This window comes from Gigantopelta aegis, chromosome 3 (genome assembly GCF_016097555.1).
Source record: "Gigantopelta aegis isolate Gae_Host chromosome 3, Gae_host_genome, whole genome shotgun sequence".
NCBI lineage: Eukaryota > Metazoa > Mollusca > Gastropoda > Neomphalida > Peltospiridae > Gigantopelta > Gigantopelta aegis.
Window position 1 is genome coordinate 36,656,404 of NC_054701.1, and position 17,088 is coordinate 36,673,491.

The 17,088-nt window shown below is 40.8% G+C and overlaps 1 protein-coding gene across 1 annotated transcript in view; it reads right to left on the bottom strand.

Moving 5' to 3' along the window:
- Positions 1-2,111: 2,111 nt before the first annotated feature.
- LOC121368622 overlaps positions 2,112-17,088 on the bottom strand; it is a 57,411-nt gene continuing 42,434 nt past the window's right edge. The window contains exons 11-18 of the mRNA XM_041493361.1: positions 16,560-16,725; positions 15,352-15,537; positions 12,938-13,138; positions 10,192-10,344; positions 8,950-9,347; positions 6,295-6,397; positions 4,808-4,893; positions 2,112-2,367 (exon numbers count right to left, since the gene is read on the bottom strand). Of these exons, the coding sequence (XP_041349295.1) occupies positions 2,332-2,367; positions 4,808-4,893; positions 6,295-6,397; positions 8,950-9,347; positions 10,192-10,344; positions 12,938-13,138; positions 15,352-15,537; positions 16,560-16,725 (1,329 nt within the window). The 3' untranslated portion in view covers positions 2,112-2,331. The remainder of the gene's footprint in view (positions 2,368-4,807; positions 4,894-6,294; positions 6,398-8,949; positions 9,348-10,191; positions 10,345-12,937; positions 13,139-15,351; positions 15,538-16,559; positions 16,726-17,088) is intronic.

The window sequence follows — 17,088 nt, forward strand, 5'->3', positions numbered from 1 at the left end:
ACAAATAATTGGATATACATAAAAATTTCTTAGCTATTTGACTGTCTACACATCTTACTGTGAGGCTTAGAACGTAAACAAACGGTAGGTACTTTAAAAAGAGGTGAAATCCTAAATGACACGACTTAATAGAGACAACGACTCAACAAGGGTGAGAGTATAACACGTTTATAATGTTTGAATGACGTCAGTCTTTGAATGACGTTGCATACAAGAACAACTGCTTCCGTTTTTAGAACACTTTCAATGTCAATTTGTTATTTATTTGAAGAAAGAACGATTTTCAAAAAGTACCATTTGTTAAAACGTTGTCCACCACTGCAAACACATAGATCTTCAAACTAAATCAGTATAAGAAAATTAACTTACTATTTTCAAGTCTTCATCCAGTCGATTTCTAACAGTGACAAAATCTCTCACAATGATCCAAATGAATCTTCTTCTAACAATGACGAAATATCACAAACGAATAACAATGACGTAGTAGATCCAATAATAATAGTTTTCGGCGAGCGAATGACAATTAAACCGTATCTAGCCTTTTTATACTCTTTCGTGTCAGTCTAGGTAGGTCAGGGGCCGTTCTAAGTAGGTCAGGGGCCGGCCTAAGTAGGTCAGGGCCGGTCTAAGTAGGTCAGGGGCCGGTCTAAGTAGGTCAGGGTCAGTCTAAGTAGGTCGGGGCCGGGTCAGTAGGACGTTGCACACGGCACAGTAGTCCGTGACGTCATCAAGGTCAATCTAAGTAGGTCAGGGCCAGTAGGACGAGGTCACGGCAGTCCGTGACGTCATCAAGGTCAAGGTCACGGAAAGTAGGTCATGACTCTATATAGGCCCCCCCTTACTACTGGTGCATATAAAAAATCCCTTGCTGCTAATCGAAAAGAGTAGCCCATGAAGTGGCGACAGCGGGTTTCCTCTCTCAATATATGTGTGGTCCATAACCATATGCCTAACGCCATATAATCGTAAATAAAATGTGTTGAGTGCGTAGTTAAATAAAACATTTCCTTCTTCTCATTCTATATATAATAAGTCGATCAAATGTTGGGGGAAAAAACCCATAGGCGTCGGAAGATTCAAGCAGCTGGACTGGATGATGAGGAATCAGGGCGTATTAAATGTGAGGTCATATATTGTATGTAGCACCATAGTAAATTTATAAAGCAATTTAGAAGGTAATAAACTGGTCATATTAAAACATTAATCAACAAGGCAGCGGGCGCGGCGAATTGAGCGTGCACTTTTGACGTTTGTTTAAAAGTGAATTTGAGCTTGTATTTCACATTTGTAACCAGATACCGTAGCTTTAAATATTCATTCAAATCCATATTTAGATCGCCTTTCAACTGCGGTGGCTGGATGGGAAGGCGCGAATTCAGGTGGAGCCCGGTCCCCCACTCCCTAATTTTGGTCAAACAATATACATTACAGAATACACATTATCCCGTCCACCTGTCAAGAACCTTTAAATTCTGTTTTCAAAAAGAACATCGATCAACTTTATTATTAAAAAAAAACCTGGATCCGCGCCTGCTGGGGACAAAGCATGTAATGTTTGGCCTCTCCAGCTTCAGACTCTTGCACACCCCCCCCCCCCCCCCCCCGCTTCTGACGCTAGATGTTTGTCATCCAGTAGCCATGCTAATCGAAAATAAGAGTAGCTCATGAAGTGGCGACAGCGGGTTTCCTCTCTCAATATCTGTGTGGTCTTTAACCATATGTCTGATGCCATATAACCGTAAATAAAATGTGTTGAGTGCGTCATTAAGTAAAACTTTTCCTTCCTTCCTTCCAGTAGCCAAGGATTAATAAATCAGTCTGCTCTAGTGGTGTCATTAATATTTTTACACGTATTTGACAACAGCGTGGGCACCTGGTATGACTGGATTCAAATGGAAAATCAATTAGATCCTTTTTCCATACTTGGTTGGTAATATATTCAAATGTAGTACGTGTGTGTTTGCAGATTATTTGATTTTGTTCTGTGGTTTGTTAATATTTAAAAACGATGCATCCCAATTCATTCGCCCACACAGTACATGGAGCCCTTTATGCTATAATCATGTACATGTATCCATTTTCAACCAAAAAAGCAAAACAGAAAACACAACAACTTTGATAACATTTTATTTATCATAACACCATTTTAATATCACAATTCGCGATCTGTTTTCATAAAAAATTATATGTACCAACTGTGCATAGAGCTGAAAAGTATATGTTTAACAAAACACAATTTCGACCCCCACCCCCTGCACATATGCCTGCATTTATTAAAGTCCATGTAGCGGTCTTTGTAAATACGTTCAGTTTTGTTTCTTTCCAGTGACCTTAGATGGGTGGGTTTTTGCATACAAATACCTTTACCTGAAAAAAAGAAGAAAATAATCATATAAAATAAATTATATTTAAAAAAACCGCACAAAACACAATGATAATTCCAATTTATAAGGACTATTATAAATTAATTGTTGAATTTGTATACATTTACACATTTACCTTAATTCATTATTTATTATAAATGAGGTTAACCACAATAATATATGTCGTTCCGATTACAAAAGCCAGACAAATTTGAGTAGGTAAGCTCAAATCTTTCTCTCATTTTTGAGGCAAGTTATTTAGACATTGTATACACTTTTTTTCTTTCTTTAAGAATTGACCGCAATTGTTTTTTGGTTCATGCAAGTATGAACCGAAAAAACGAAGTGCACACTGTATGATCCCGCGTAGAGGGTCATACAAAAGTGTGCACATCGCTTTTTCGGTTCATACATGCATGAACCAAAAACTAATTGCGGTCAAATCTTATAATGAAATTTATATGCATACTTTAACAATACATAACTGAATTTATTTTGTTTAGCTTTAAATACGCCTGTAGTATTGTTTGTGTAAACTTCATTGATACTTATGTCGCGTAAGAATACGAACGTTCATGCGAGTGCGAATAATTTTAACATGCTCATATACCACTAGAGTTTCGAGCATGTCCGTCGCGGGGCCTGTTTCTGGATAGCTAGTGACTTGCTCCGGGACAGAACAAAATTAAGGGGACAATTTTGAAATTTACATCCAAAATTTAAATAGTGGGCCTTTAAAATTTTGATGCGCATCTCTAATTAATATAATTAATAAAGAAAATTCTACTCATTAAATTTGGTCGCTAGATTAGCTTGGGCAGTCAAAATGAAATTAGATAGATAACACGCCTGATTTGGGATGGGGGTGGGGGATGAAAATGAACAGAATTTTGAAAATAGTGATAAGTAAAAGAAATTAGTAGTATTAAAATTAGAAAGAAAAAAGTTACAAGCCAAAAATAAAAAGAATTGACTGCTCGGTCGAATATTTATATAATTTGGAGCATTTTGGAAGGACAGTCCAAAAATAAATAAGAGAAAGAAGAGAGGATCGGACTATTTAATAATATAAAAAAAAAAAAAGAAGTAATTTCGACATGAATTTTTGAACGAACGTCTAAAAGTTTTTAAAGTCCGATCTATACGTCCACGTGAGTGGCCTCGTTAAGGCCGTTAGGTTGTTACGTCGGCGAGGCTGGAGTGTCCCGGAGGCTCGGCAGCAGATGTTGGCGTCGTAACAGGGTACTGACTACCGTACCGTAGTCGGGGCCGCTGACCGCTCGGATCATCTTATGTAGATTCCGGTTGTCCATCTTGTTCGAAAGTATGCCCTGTCTATAGGTCTGCTCCCTCCGGTGCGTCACGACTACGGTGTGGTGAGTACCGAACATGTTGCTGTGAAGTTCGTACTCGCTGCCGTCCTCCAGGGGTCTCCAGTCCGCGTTGAGGTAACTGCCACGGAGCTTGGTCGGGTCTGTCGTGTCCCCCTACATGTACTGATGAAGGTGTTTCTTCAGTCCGCTCACTGCGACGGTCCACTCGGACTCTTCAGGGGTGGGGTGGGGGGGGGGGGGGGGCCGACTACCGGCGCTGCAGGTCTCTCGGTCTTGGCTGGCTGGTTGGTCGGTGATGTTGCCTTCCTCTTGCCAACGGCTGCTGATCGGGCCTGTGGCGTGGCGACTGGCTGTACCGGCGATACCGGCCGGTTCTGCCTGGGCCGCGTGACGGTCGTCGATGGAGGGTCGTCGATGGAGGGTCGTCGTGGGGTGTCTCACGCACCGCGGTGTTGAGTCGGTCCCTCTCGGTGGTCGACGGTTCCCGCAGGGCTGGTCTCGTCAACTCAGGCTGGACTGGGGGCGGCGTCGCAGAAGGGACCGCCGCTGGCGGTTGAGCCGCCAGCTTTGGTCCCTCTCTCTCTCCCCCCCCCCCCCCCCCCCCCGTGCCGTTCCTGGCGCGCTTTTCCTCCATCTCCTCTTCTTCGTCGGTACGATCGCGTCACCGTACACCAAAGTCACGGAAGCCCGTGACCCAGTGTACGAGACGCGATACTCCAAAAGTTTTCCATAACTGCATAAGAGTCCCCCCAGGTGGGGGGGGGGGGGGCAACTCGAGAGTACAAGGCGACACGTCTGTTCTTATCGTGAATCAGTTCGGAAGTCCGAACGTTCATTCACTATTATTTGAATCAGGTGATTTGTTTTTGTAAATGACGTCATTTCCTCTAGCTGCTGTGCATTTTTATGTATCATTTAGTTATATTGGAAGGAATTGTCCTATTCGTGTCCTAGTAGTTTATATTTTAGCCCTAAGATCAACTTAAGTGCATAGAGTAGCTATGCGCTTAAGATAATCTTAGGGCTAAGATCGCTTCGTGGAACGGGGCCCAGTACAAGAAAATATCTGCTACAAAATGAGTCCTATGATAAGTAAACTGGCCCACTCACGTCGTCAACAAGTCCTTTGAATGCCGGGTAGCTTGCACACAATCCTGATCCAATGTTCAACCCGTGGGACTGCAGCTTTATTACGCCTGTAAATTCAGCCAAAAGTAAACGATTATTAAATTTACAGTTTTAGTTTATTTTATTCTTATGACGTTTATAAAGGATATCATTATATACTACGACAAAACAGTTTAGCAACGTGGTACTGCTACAGTGCACTTTAAAATGCAAACTACGACGTGGCAGTTATGTATTTCATTTTATACTGAACATTTTCTAATTACTTAAACTGACAGATGATGCATCAGTTAAATCCAGTGTCTGATTTTACTTTGAAACTTAGGATTTTCCTTCAATTAATCACACGGGGCGGGAAGAAGAAGAAGAAGGAAATGGTTTATTTAACGACGCACTCAACACATTTTATTTATGGTTATATGGCGTCGGACATATGGTTACGGACCACACAGATATAGAGAGAGGAAACCCGCTGTCGCCACTTCATGGGCTACTCTTTTTGATTAGCAGCAAGGGATCTTTTATATGCACCATCCCACAGACAGAATAACACATACCACGGCCTTTGATATACCAGTCGTAGTGCACTGGCTGGAGCGAGAAATAGCCCAATGGGCCCACTGACGGGGATCGATCCCAAACCGACCGCGCATCAAGCGAACACTATACCACTGGGCTACGTCCCGCCCTCACACGGGGTGGGATTTAGCTTTGTAGAGTGCTCGCTTGAGGCACTTTTGTCGCAGGATCCATTTAGCTGAATGTTTTTTCTCTCGTTCCAACCAATGCACCACAACTTGTCAAATACTGGTATGTGCTTTCCTGTCTGTGGGAAAGTGCATATAAAAGATCCCTTGCTGCATGAGGAAAAATGTAGCGGGTTTCCTCTGATGATTACAAGTCAGAATTACCAAATGTTTGACATCCACTAACCGATGATTAATTAATCATTGTGCTCTATTGGTGCCGTTAAATAAAACAAACTTTAAACTTTTATTTAATCACATTTTCCATATTGCTAAACTTTTTTCTGCTGGTAAAATTGATTTCAACACTAAAATGCATTAACATTTACTCGCGTATAACTGATGTATTCCCAAGATATAATAAAACTCATTTCATAATTTCATAAACCTTGCTTTTTATGAGCACATATTTTATGATAATAATACAAATCATATTCACAAATGAAACTTGTAGATGTATCGAAAAACGCGTATGCGCCGAGTGTAACAGCTCTTGATATACATGTACTACTACACTGGATTCTGGACCCGTGCTTATAACACCTTTAGAGTCCAGACTCAATCTTTAATGACTTCACACGCAATTTGTATGGTGTTGCCATGACCCTCGCGTCTCAGACTTTATTAGAGTCTTGAGTCTTGACTCTAAAATGTTTATAAGCACCAGGCCTGTTCCATAATCATAAACATCTATCATTGTATCAATAAAGACTGTTCCAAAACCTGTAGCCGTCCGTGTATCTGATGTAGTTGAGACACCATCATTTAAAATAGCCGTGATAAGTGATCCATTGTACTTCAAGGTTGCTTCTAGGATAACCAATTTCTGCAAAAAGATTATCTTATTTAGAATAGTTTTGATAAAGAAAACTTAAACATTCAATAAAAATAAAGAATTAGTATATAATCACAAATGCACAAAATAGCAAAGGTGTAAACAATGAGTAATTTAATGGTTTATAAAAGCTTGGGTCGGTTCCTTTAGCAGAACTGAATTTTGAATTCAAACATATCGGGTAAATCCAGGAGGTAAAAATGGATACTTGTCTAGCTGTTTTTTTAGTTTTTTTTAAAAACTAATCATACATTTGTTTTACATTAGACTAATTTGAGCACACCTTTGCATCAGAATCCTGTTCCAGAATTGGTCACTGGCGATGCCAGAGGGTAAATCAGAGATGGGCGTGCCTGAACCTTCAGTGGATATGGGCGCGTTAATACAGTTCCTATACCCAGCAGAATCAAGTGCAATTTTGCTTTCAACAAAAAGTAGACAAAAACAATTGTTCGACCTGGGCCCGTGCTTATAAAACTTAAAGTCTAGACTTTAAAGCGGCAGTATCCGGAATATTGTTATTATTTAAAGGGACATTCCTGAGTTTGCTACATTGTAAGATGTTTCCGACTAATAAAATATTTCTACGATTAAACTTACATATTAAATATATGTTCTTGTTTAGAATATAAGTGTCTGTATATTTAATGTGTTTCTGGTCGTCTTAATATTTGTAAGAAGCCCAAACTGGATTTTGTCTTCAAATAATTTCGTACGTACGAAAACATATATTTTAGAAAATAAAATGAATTTTAACCTTGTACAAATATTAGAACGATCAGACACACGTTTGATATACAGACATTAATATATTATGCAGAAAAAATATATTTGATATGTAATTACAATCGTTAAAAAGTCTCTGTTAGTCGATAACATCTTTAAAATTGCAGCAAACTCAGGAATGTCCCTTTAAGCATATAGAACAGAAAATCCAATTACGTTTGGTGCATATATGACACCGCACTCCGCATTAGTTCCACTACGCTGGCTTATCTAAGTCAAAAACAAAACCAGTATTTCGAAAATGGGACACTTTTGACGGGCTCCTACCGATCTCGGTTTTCATTGGCTTATCACAAGTGTGGAATTCCCCAACAAGAGACCACGCGAGATTTCGCATTTTTTAAAACAAATGTAACTGCCTTGATTGAGGGGTAGTCTCATATCTCCAAAACATATTTATATCCATAGAGGTATGGTGAGGGATTTGCCTTGAAATTTTGACAGTGGCCAGCTGTTGGCATACGCGTTACATGTAAGGGGGTGTTACTAATTACGTAACGCTCTAGGAGTAGAGGATGAGGGTACTGTGTTGATTTACGTAACATTTTTCAAGACTATATGTTATTTTTATTCATTATTTAGACCTAAAAAGGTGTTTTTTGGAAATGCGCGGTCAGTCTAGGATCGATCCCCATCGGCGGGTATATAAAAGACCATGGTATGTGATATCCTGTCTGTGGGATGGTACATTAAACGATCCCTTGCTAACAAAAAAATGTAGCGGGTTTTCAAGGCGCGTGTGCCGGGATTTCACCGGGGTTGGGGTTATAGACTGTGTTGAGCGAAGTTTATATGGGGTCATGCTCCCCCAGAAAATACATTTCAATTTTTTTTAAGCTTGGGCAAGTAAGAGTTTCGACCTCCAATACCCTCCCCCTGCACATGCACCCGATTCCTCTCTAAGATTATATGTCAAAATTACCAAATGTTAGACATCCAAAAGCAGATGGAAGGAAGGATAGGATGTTTTATTTAACGACGCACTCAGCACATTTTATTTACGGTTGTATGGCGTCGGATGATTATTAAATCAATGTGCTCTAACTTTGATGTCGTTAAACACGCACCCCCCCCCACCCCACCCCCTCCAACTTTACCCTTTCTATTTGAATTTGTCGATTTTAACACGTAAAATTAAGAAGTGAAAACGTTCATTGTCTACTTTAGTATATTTTATTTTTAAAAATATATACATGATTAATGTGTTACTAGTATACAAACCAAACTTTGAAAGTTCTACTAACACTTTATAAAATATTAATTCTGAAATAGGAAGGTACGATTGTCGATAATACATTGTCAAGATCAAACCGGTTTTAACGAAAGACTCTAGTACCGTATCCTCAACCGAACGTTCTTCGTACAGCGCAAGATTTCTCTTTTAATTTTTTGAGACGAACCCTACAATTTGAAATCGGCAAACGCATGTGTTAACTGAAACTGACAACAGGCTGTCGTTTGTGCTTTGCCGAGCTATGGCGGCACAGGCGACGAATCAAGCGTATACGTTTGACGATCTCCATTCACAGCAAACACACACGAGTTTTTTAAAAGTGCATTTGAGCTTGTATTTCATATTTGTACATGATGTTATAATATGGTAACCAGAGAATGTAACTTTAATAAAGTCCAGACTTTAACGTAATGTTATTTGAATGGCGTTGCCATGACGCTGAAGTCTGGACTTTATTAAAGTCTAGACTTTAAGGTTTATAAGCACGGGGTCTGCTCCCCTAATGTGCACTAAGATAACTTACAGGTCCAGTTAGTAACAGAGACTGTGGTGTGACGTCATTTGCCGTCTGCAACTGGAACCCTATATCGACGAACGACGAATCTGCGATGTTGTCGGCCACGCTGAGTTTGAACGAGGGGCCATCTTGGTCCGTGCACCCGTCGTTGTGAATCAGAACTTGGGGTGGTCCAGATATCAGGGAGGATTGAGCCTGAAACCGGACTTGCAGAGCGAAGTGTTCTTTGAACTCGATGCTGGACAAGCCTGGCACCAGGACGTAGCCGAAGCCGCTGAAGAGCGCTGTCGAGTCGTCGGGGAAGGTGAGGAATGGAGAGGCGTCGGCGCTGAACTTCTGTGTTGAGATGTCGGACGTCGTTTTGTTGTCGAATGGAATGTGAAGGAATGCTGGGCAGGCAGCAACTGAAAAACAGCAAATTGGTTGGTATCCAAGAAGCCCGAGTTATGTGACTGTAAGAGAGCTAGACGGACATTTGGACAGTTATCATGCTCTCTAACCGCCAGAGGCCAATCTATATCAATATTGCGCAATTTCTACCTACCAACAGTAGTCAAAGATTCCCGTTCTAATACAAAAACATTCCTGTGTTTGACGTTATATACCTTTACATCGATAATGTTCGAGCTCCCTGATAAAAGAAGTCACATATCAATCACTAATACAATCACTAATACACACACCACAGGAAGAAACCCGTCAATAAATACGTATTTAACAGGAACATTATTATTATTATTATTTTATTTTAATTTTATTTTTTTACAAGTTTTATTGCCAGGCCCCTGTTTACAATTAGAACAACACATGCCAAGGGTAAAACATGGGTTGTGTACATAAAAATAATAAAACAACATAATATAATACTTTAGGGTACTGGCTAACAGGAACATTATTGAAAGGGGGAGTGTTTGAACTCTTGGGATAAAAGCAGGTTAATACCTATCAAACAAACGAAAGGGGGTGCTGTCGGGTTTCAAATTAATTGCATTTAATTAGTGTCCATTGCAGAGAGTAAAGTCCATCTCATTACTGACAACACTTGGTCAATGTCCTTTAAAATAAATAAACTTTTTTGCAGCTAGAAAATATTTTCACCACAGTAGTGATTGGTGAAGATTTAACACAATATACATAATGACTGCAATTGATCTGCTTATCACAATAGTCTCAACATTTAGTCAGTGTTCATTACAACAGTCATTCATATTAGTCACCATATTCTACTATGAGCCCGTGTTAAATCACCTTGGTTTGCACTAGAGTCATCCTGGTGGCAGCCGCAAGTCGGTAAGTGGAACACGGTGCCTCGTGGACATGGCACGTCCTGGTAACCAAGCCCCGTCACAAACGTCTGGTAGAATCCCGCGCCCTTGGACGACACCAGGAAGAAGCAGGGAACTGGACAAAAATACAAATAAAAGATCACTCGACGTTAGCGGAACTAGGACTGGGTCATTAGTGGAGGCAAGCTCAAAAGTAAAGTAATTTTAAACAAAACTGAAATAACGATTACAACAAATAATAAAGAAACTGAAAAAAAAAAAATTCTAGCTGAAACAGCCACCGAGTTATGAATGTTAAATTCTGAAACATCTGCCATCTTGAAAAAAGTCCGGCCTTTTTTTTTTTTTTGGCACACACTTTTGACGCTGTTATCAAGTGGTTCCGTACTCACAACACCCTAATGATCATTTCTAGCCATGAGAACTAATGTTATCTTTCTGTGACCACCTACTAAAAAACTAAGCCTTTTTATGGTGTTTTCAGGACTATAGTGTTTGTGCAAAGGATAGGTAAACGCATTCTATCAAAATTAAAAAATATATATTAACTGTGTCATCTAAAACAGACAAACTGAAAAATAAGACCCAGACTCCATTGCCATTCACGACACACAGTACATATATAATTTTATGTATTCATAATTTTTCTTCTATATACTGTAGAACAAAATAACAAAATGTAAAAAGAAGTGCATAACACTTTGAAAAAAAAGGTTTAAAGTTTGTTTTGTTTAACGACACCACTAGAGCACATTGAGAGAAACAATCCGCTACGTTTTTCCATTAGTAGCAAGGGATATTTTATATGCACTACCCCACAGACAGAATAGCACATACCACGAACTTTGTCGTGGTGCACTGGATAGAATGAGATACACACTTTGAAAATTCAATCTAAATTGTTCTGAATGACTGAATAAATGAATGAATGATTGAATGTTTAATGACACCCCAACACACAAATTCATCCTGAAGATAAAAAAATATATATTATTTTGTAATTTGTTACGTTTTTGCTTTTCAATGATCAAGTTTATTACGTAAGAAACATATAAGGTAAGTAAACAAGTATCCTTCTTTTTACATCGTGACATCAAAGTTGTTTTACAAAAATCACTCTCGTGATGTCGCATTCCCAGTCTGGAGCTCCACGCTGTAAGACGTGTTTGTTTCGCGTGTGCACACTGCACGAGCTTTCGTGTGCTCGACTTGGGGGTCCTTCATTTCGTTGTTTTTGTCAGCGAAAAGAAGTTTTGTACTGGGATGTATGCGGCCATTGGAACTGATTGAACGCTGGAACGCTTCTCGTTTCGACAGCCTGCACCACCAAGTTGGATTCTTTTTTAGCGAGATTCCTTGCCGCCACGTCATTTCTCCGTCTGACTGTCGACTTGGTTTTTTTCGTGACTCGTATGACGGCCATTCTGCAGAACGCCACGGTTGGTTGTTCGCGTTTAGTCTCTACATGTCCGAGCCTGTCCTAGCAGCACTGGAATATTGACCGCCCCACTCTAAGAAGAAATAGGAAGCGGGGTCGGCCCTACTACTCTTTTTCTAGACTTTACCTTGCTTTATAGTGATACCATCTCGTATCCTCCGGAGTCGGGCCCGTCCGCACCACTATACCACACCATGACGACTGGACTATACCCTAGTCTGATACTCTCTCTCGTTCAGACGGATCCGGCTTCTCAAGATCTGTATTTCAGCACAGCACTACACCTTCAACGTCTATCGACTGTCAATCTAGGGGTTTTCTTGACGGGATGCAACCCATCTCGTCCCTTTAAGCTGTGCACCCAAACGGCCTTAACGAGGCCACACGCGTGGACATATCGATCGGACTTTAAACTTTTAGATCTGCGTTCAAAAGTTTATGTCGAAATTACTTCTTTTTTAAAAATATTATTAAATAGTCCGATCCTCTCTTCTTTCTCTTATTTAATTTTGGACTGTCCTTCTAAAATGCTCCAAATTATATAAATATTCGGCCGAGCAGTCAATTCTTTTTATTTTTGGCTTGTAATCTTTTTATTTTTTTTATTTATTCTATTAACCTTTTTACTAATTGCTATTTTCAAAATTCTGCCCATTTTCACCCCCCCCCCCCCCCCCCCCCCCCCCTCCATCCCGAGTCAGGCCACCGATCGTATCGGAGGTCGGACTCGGGATGGGCGTGTTCGAAACCCTAGTGGTATATGGGCACGTTAAACTAGTTATCATCATCATCGTGATGTTGCGTTCCAAAATGACTCATTGATACACATCGGCTATAACTGTATCTACAAAATCGATTGTTAAAGGGACATTCCTGAGTTTACTGCACTGTAAGATGTTTCCGAAAAATGAAATATTTCTACGATTAAACTTTCATATTAAATACATTTTCTTGTTTAGAATATCTGTGTCTGTATATTCAATGTGTTTCTGGTCGTCTTAATATTTGTAAAAAGCTCAAACCGGATTTTGTCTTTTAGGAAATAAAATGAAAATTAACCTAGTACAAATATTAGAACGATCAGAAACACGTTTAATATACAGCCATTAATATTTTATGCCAAAAACAAATATTTGATATGTAATTACAATCGTTAAAAAGTATCTGTTAGTCGATAACATCTTTAAAATTGCAGCAAACTCAGGAATGTCCCTTTAACCTATATTAAATTGTATATGGCTTAACAAAAAATGTTAACAATGATACTAACTGTCAGTAGGCGATGCTTCGACTCCAGGGCACGTGTCGGAGCACTGTGACCCACTGTCGGTCTGACACCCGGCCCCTTCCACATACAACTCTCCCACGGGACAACACCTAGGCTGGGAGATTTGGTTGGCACACGTCCAGTAGGTGTTGCACTGTATGGTGTACGGAAACTGGGTGTTGTCAGCCTGGCCTCTGCATGGATCTAACAAGGTATAACGGTTCTAACATGAAACTATTTAGTGTATTTTGTCCTTTATGAGATTTAAAGACAATATATAAGTGAATACGATACATTAGAAGAAGCCATATATCCACCAATTTTTATAATTCACAGATAGAACATCTAAATATTTCTAAACGCAGAACTGGGCATTCTTCGAGCCAGGTTCAGGTTATACATGTATACTAAAACGCAAAAGAAACGCAGGTTCTCATTAAATTGGATATAAAATATTAAAAAAACAAAACGAAATGAAGATTTCAACATTTATTTTGGAGCTACACCAATTCGGCACACATTGGTGTTGGAAATGTTTGATTGAATTCCTTTTTGGCTATTGTTTCATGTCATAAAGTAGGGTGGGGGTCCATGTTAAAAATGTGAAAGAGACGACCTGTAGCATTGTCAAAGTCAGTATCGCGTGTGACCACCCTGGGCATTCAAACAGGCAGTGCAACGTCTCCTCATTGAGTTGACAAGCCGTTGAAAGAATGCCTGAGGGAGTGAGTTCCATTCATGGACCAATGCTGCCTCCAGCGCCTGCATATTCTGAGGTTGTCCGCGAGCCTGAAGGCGACGTCCGATTTCATCCCAGACGTGTTCGATAGGCGCCATGTCCGGTGATAAGGCTGGCCACGGCAACGTTGGGATGTTGTGCTGAGCCAGCAACGCCTGTGTTGCCCTGGCAGTGTGCGGCCTGGCATTGTCTTGCTGCAGCAAGCGCACACGTGGGTGAGCGGCAAAGAAGGGAACGACGTGATTGTTGATGACGTCATTTTGGTACACGGCGGCATTAACGCGTTGTCTGAACACATGAAGTTGTGTTCTGTGGTTGAATGAGAACCCACCCCACACCATCACACTACCCCCGCCCCATCGGTCGGCCTGCAGAACGCAGCAGTCGGAGTAACGTTCATGTCGACGTCGCCATACTCGGATTCGGCCATCAGCGTTGGAAAGATTGTAACGGCTCTCATCAGTAAACAGAACTTGTTGCCACTGGCCACGTCGCCATCTTTGATGTTGTTGCGCCCACTGTTGACGTTGTTGGCGGTGCCGAGGGGTCAATATTGGTCCCACATAAGGACGGCGGTTACGGAGTCCTGCTGCCCTCAGACGGCGTCGGACGGTATCGGCGGACACTGGACCACGTGGACCACGCACCTGGTGAGCGGTGTTAGCTGCTGGCAGCATCCGATTCCTAAGGTGGGTCACCCGGATGTACCGGTCTAGGGCTGCGGTTGTCACCCTCGGGCGGCCGGTGCGTGGTCGATCGTTCACAGATCCAGTGATTTGGTGACGTTGAGAAAGGCGTGCGATTGTCGAAACATGACATCCCAATTGTCTGGCTACAGCAGTACGGGTCTGTCCGGCTTGCAACATCCCGATGGCCATCCCTCGCTGGAGTTGCGTCAGTCGCGGCATTTTTAAAATGTGATTCTGTTGTCTGTCACTACTCAAATTGAATTTATGCGATTAAATCCAGGTGTGTAGGCTTTATAAGCATTTCAATGAGTGTGTTTGCACTGGATTCATGATACGGATGATCCAGCACGTGCAAACAACGTGTTTTGAGAATTCGTGACGTCACACAGGTAATGAAATTGACACGCAGGTGGGACTGCGGTGTGGGTGTGTGCCATGTCCTTTAACACAGTTGAGGTTCAATTCCACCAAAGATACTGCTTTACAAAGTGCAATTCTTTCGCATTTTCAGGACCTGCGTTTCTTTTGCGTTTTAGTATATAAAGAAAAACTGTTTGTGAAAATGTTCAAGTGCAATAAATGTCACGTTTTAAATGCAATTTATCAACATCTCTTAAGAGATCACCTTCAGTTGCTTTAGAAAATAAAATGTCAATTCGACAAACCAAATCAGTCTATCAATGCTATATACCATTCAAATATGTTCAAATTAAAATTTTAAAAAATCCTCATTTTAAAATAAACTTTTTATTACATTTTGGTGGAGGTTGTTTTGGGGTGTTTGTCGTTGTTGTTGTTTTTTGGCTTGTTTTTTTCTGTTGCTTTGTTTTTGTTTCTTTGTTGGGTTTTGGGTTTTGGGTTTTTTCTAGACCTTTTTTCCTTTGTTATTGTTTTTTTAATATTTAAAATTTATAAGATACGTATTTTAAAATCCCACTTTTTTCCAATAAAATAAGTTCAGTCAACTGAAAATTATTTCGGACACCTACCACAGTCGCTGGCGACAGGCACGACGCACGCCCTGAGGGTGGAGCTCCACACGGACCCAAACGAGCAGAACTTGACGGTGAACGTCAGCGAGACGTCGTTGGTGTAACACTGAACGAACCGCGCACAGTCGCCCGAATACGACATATGGCTGTTGCCGTTCAAGTAGTTCCCGGAAAGACACGACGCTGAAAGGGATAGAAAAAAAAAAAAAAAAAAAAAAAAATGGTTATCCTATAATCAGATGGATGTATGGATGGACGGATGGACGGTCGTATGCAAGTATGCACTGATTGATGGATGGATGGATGGATGGATAGCCCATAGCTAGGATTATTTGGTGGGGGCTGGGGGATGGGGCAGATAAATTCGTACGAATGAGCATTGGAGGGACAAGACACTAGGGGGTCCGGGAAATTTTGAAATCTTGAGGCTCTGAAATACCATTTTGTAGCCACTTCAGGGAGGTTATATACTTAAAACCCTTTTTACGATTTTCTTTAAGTTACAAATATTTTTACTTTATATAAATGCCCCCCCCCCCCCCCCCCCATCTAGGTACGGCTCTGGATGGACGGACGGACGAGCTAAAGGCGACACCACACGATACGAGTGCCTCGTGCGAGAATAGTCGATTACGATTTCATTGGTTGCCATGCAATCGGATATTTTTGTAAGAAACACTCATAGGGCCTATCGTGTGGCCTCGCCTTAAAGTTCAGGAAAACTTCTCGATGGAATACAGAATGGCATAGATTTATTAAAACAAAATACCTAACTGTACAGTAAACTGATAATATATATTGAAACAATTTGAAAACAATAGGAATAGCACAATTAACCTGTCCGTGGAAATAACGTTTTATTGAGAGAAGAAACCTGCTGTCGCCACTTCATGGGCTATTCTTTTCAATTAGCAGCAAGGGATATTTTATATGCACCATCCTACAGACAGGGTAGTATATACCACGGCCTTTGATATACCAGTCGTGGTGCACAGGCTGGAACGAGAAATAGCCCAATGGGCCTACCGACGGGGATCAAACCCAGACCGACCGCGCTTAGAGCGGGCGCTTTACCACTGAGCTACATTCCGCCCCTGTTCCATCAAAAGCTAGGGATCTTTTATATACACTTTCCCGCACAGGACGGCACATACCACAACCCTTGGTGTACCAAACATGACGAAATTTCCATCCGTGAGACTCACCAAGTACTTGAGAAGATGTTGGGATATTTTTCGACGAAGCAAACACTACCGGTCCAAGTTGCGTTGTGGGTAAAGTTGGTGTTGTGGTGGTGATGGCGGTGGTGATGACGTCCACCACGTCGTCATCTGTTGCGTTATTTGGTGGCTGACATTTGTACAGACGAACCTAGCACGACAAACACAATATTACATGAAATTAAAACGAATTCCTCCCCTTCATTACCCCAACCGCAATTACTTACACGTGATGTTATAATATTTCATCTACATGTATTTGGAAACCAGATAAACCTACTTTTACATTAGGCCTAATATACAGAAGCCGTTTAAGCAATCCTTTCATTTCCATCCAGACGTTTTATTACAATTTCTTCGAGATACTGACTTTTATTCTAAATTTTAATTTTATCTATCTGTGATATTTGTATATTTGCACAGTTCTTTACACTGCGTTTTAATTTAACAGTTGCATTTTTATATTGATGCTGATCATCACTTAATGTTTGGCTTTTACCATAGTTTGACAACC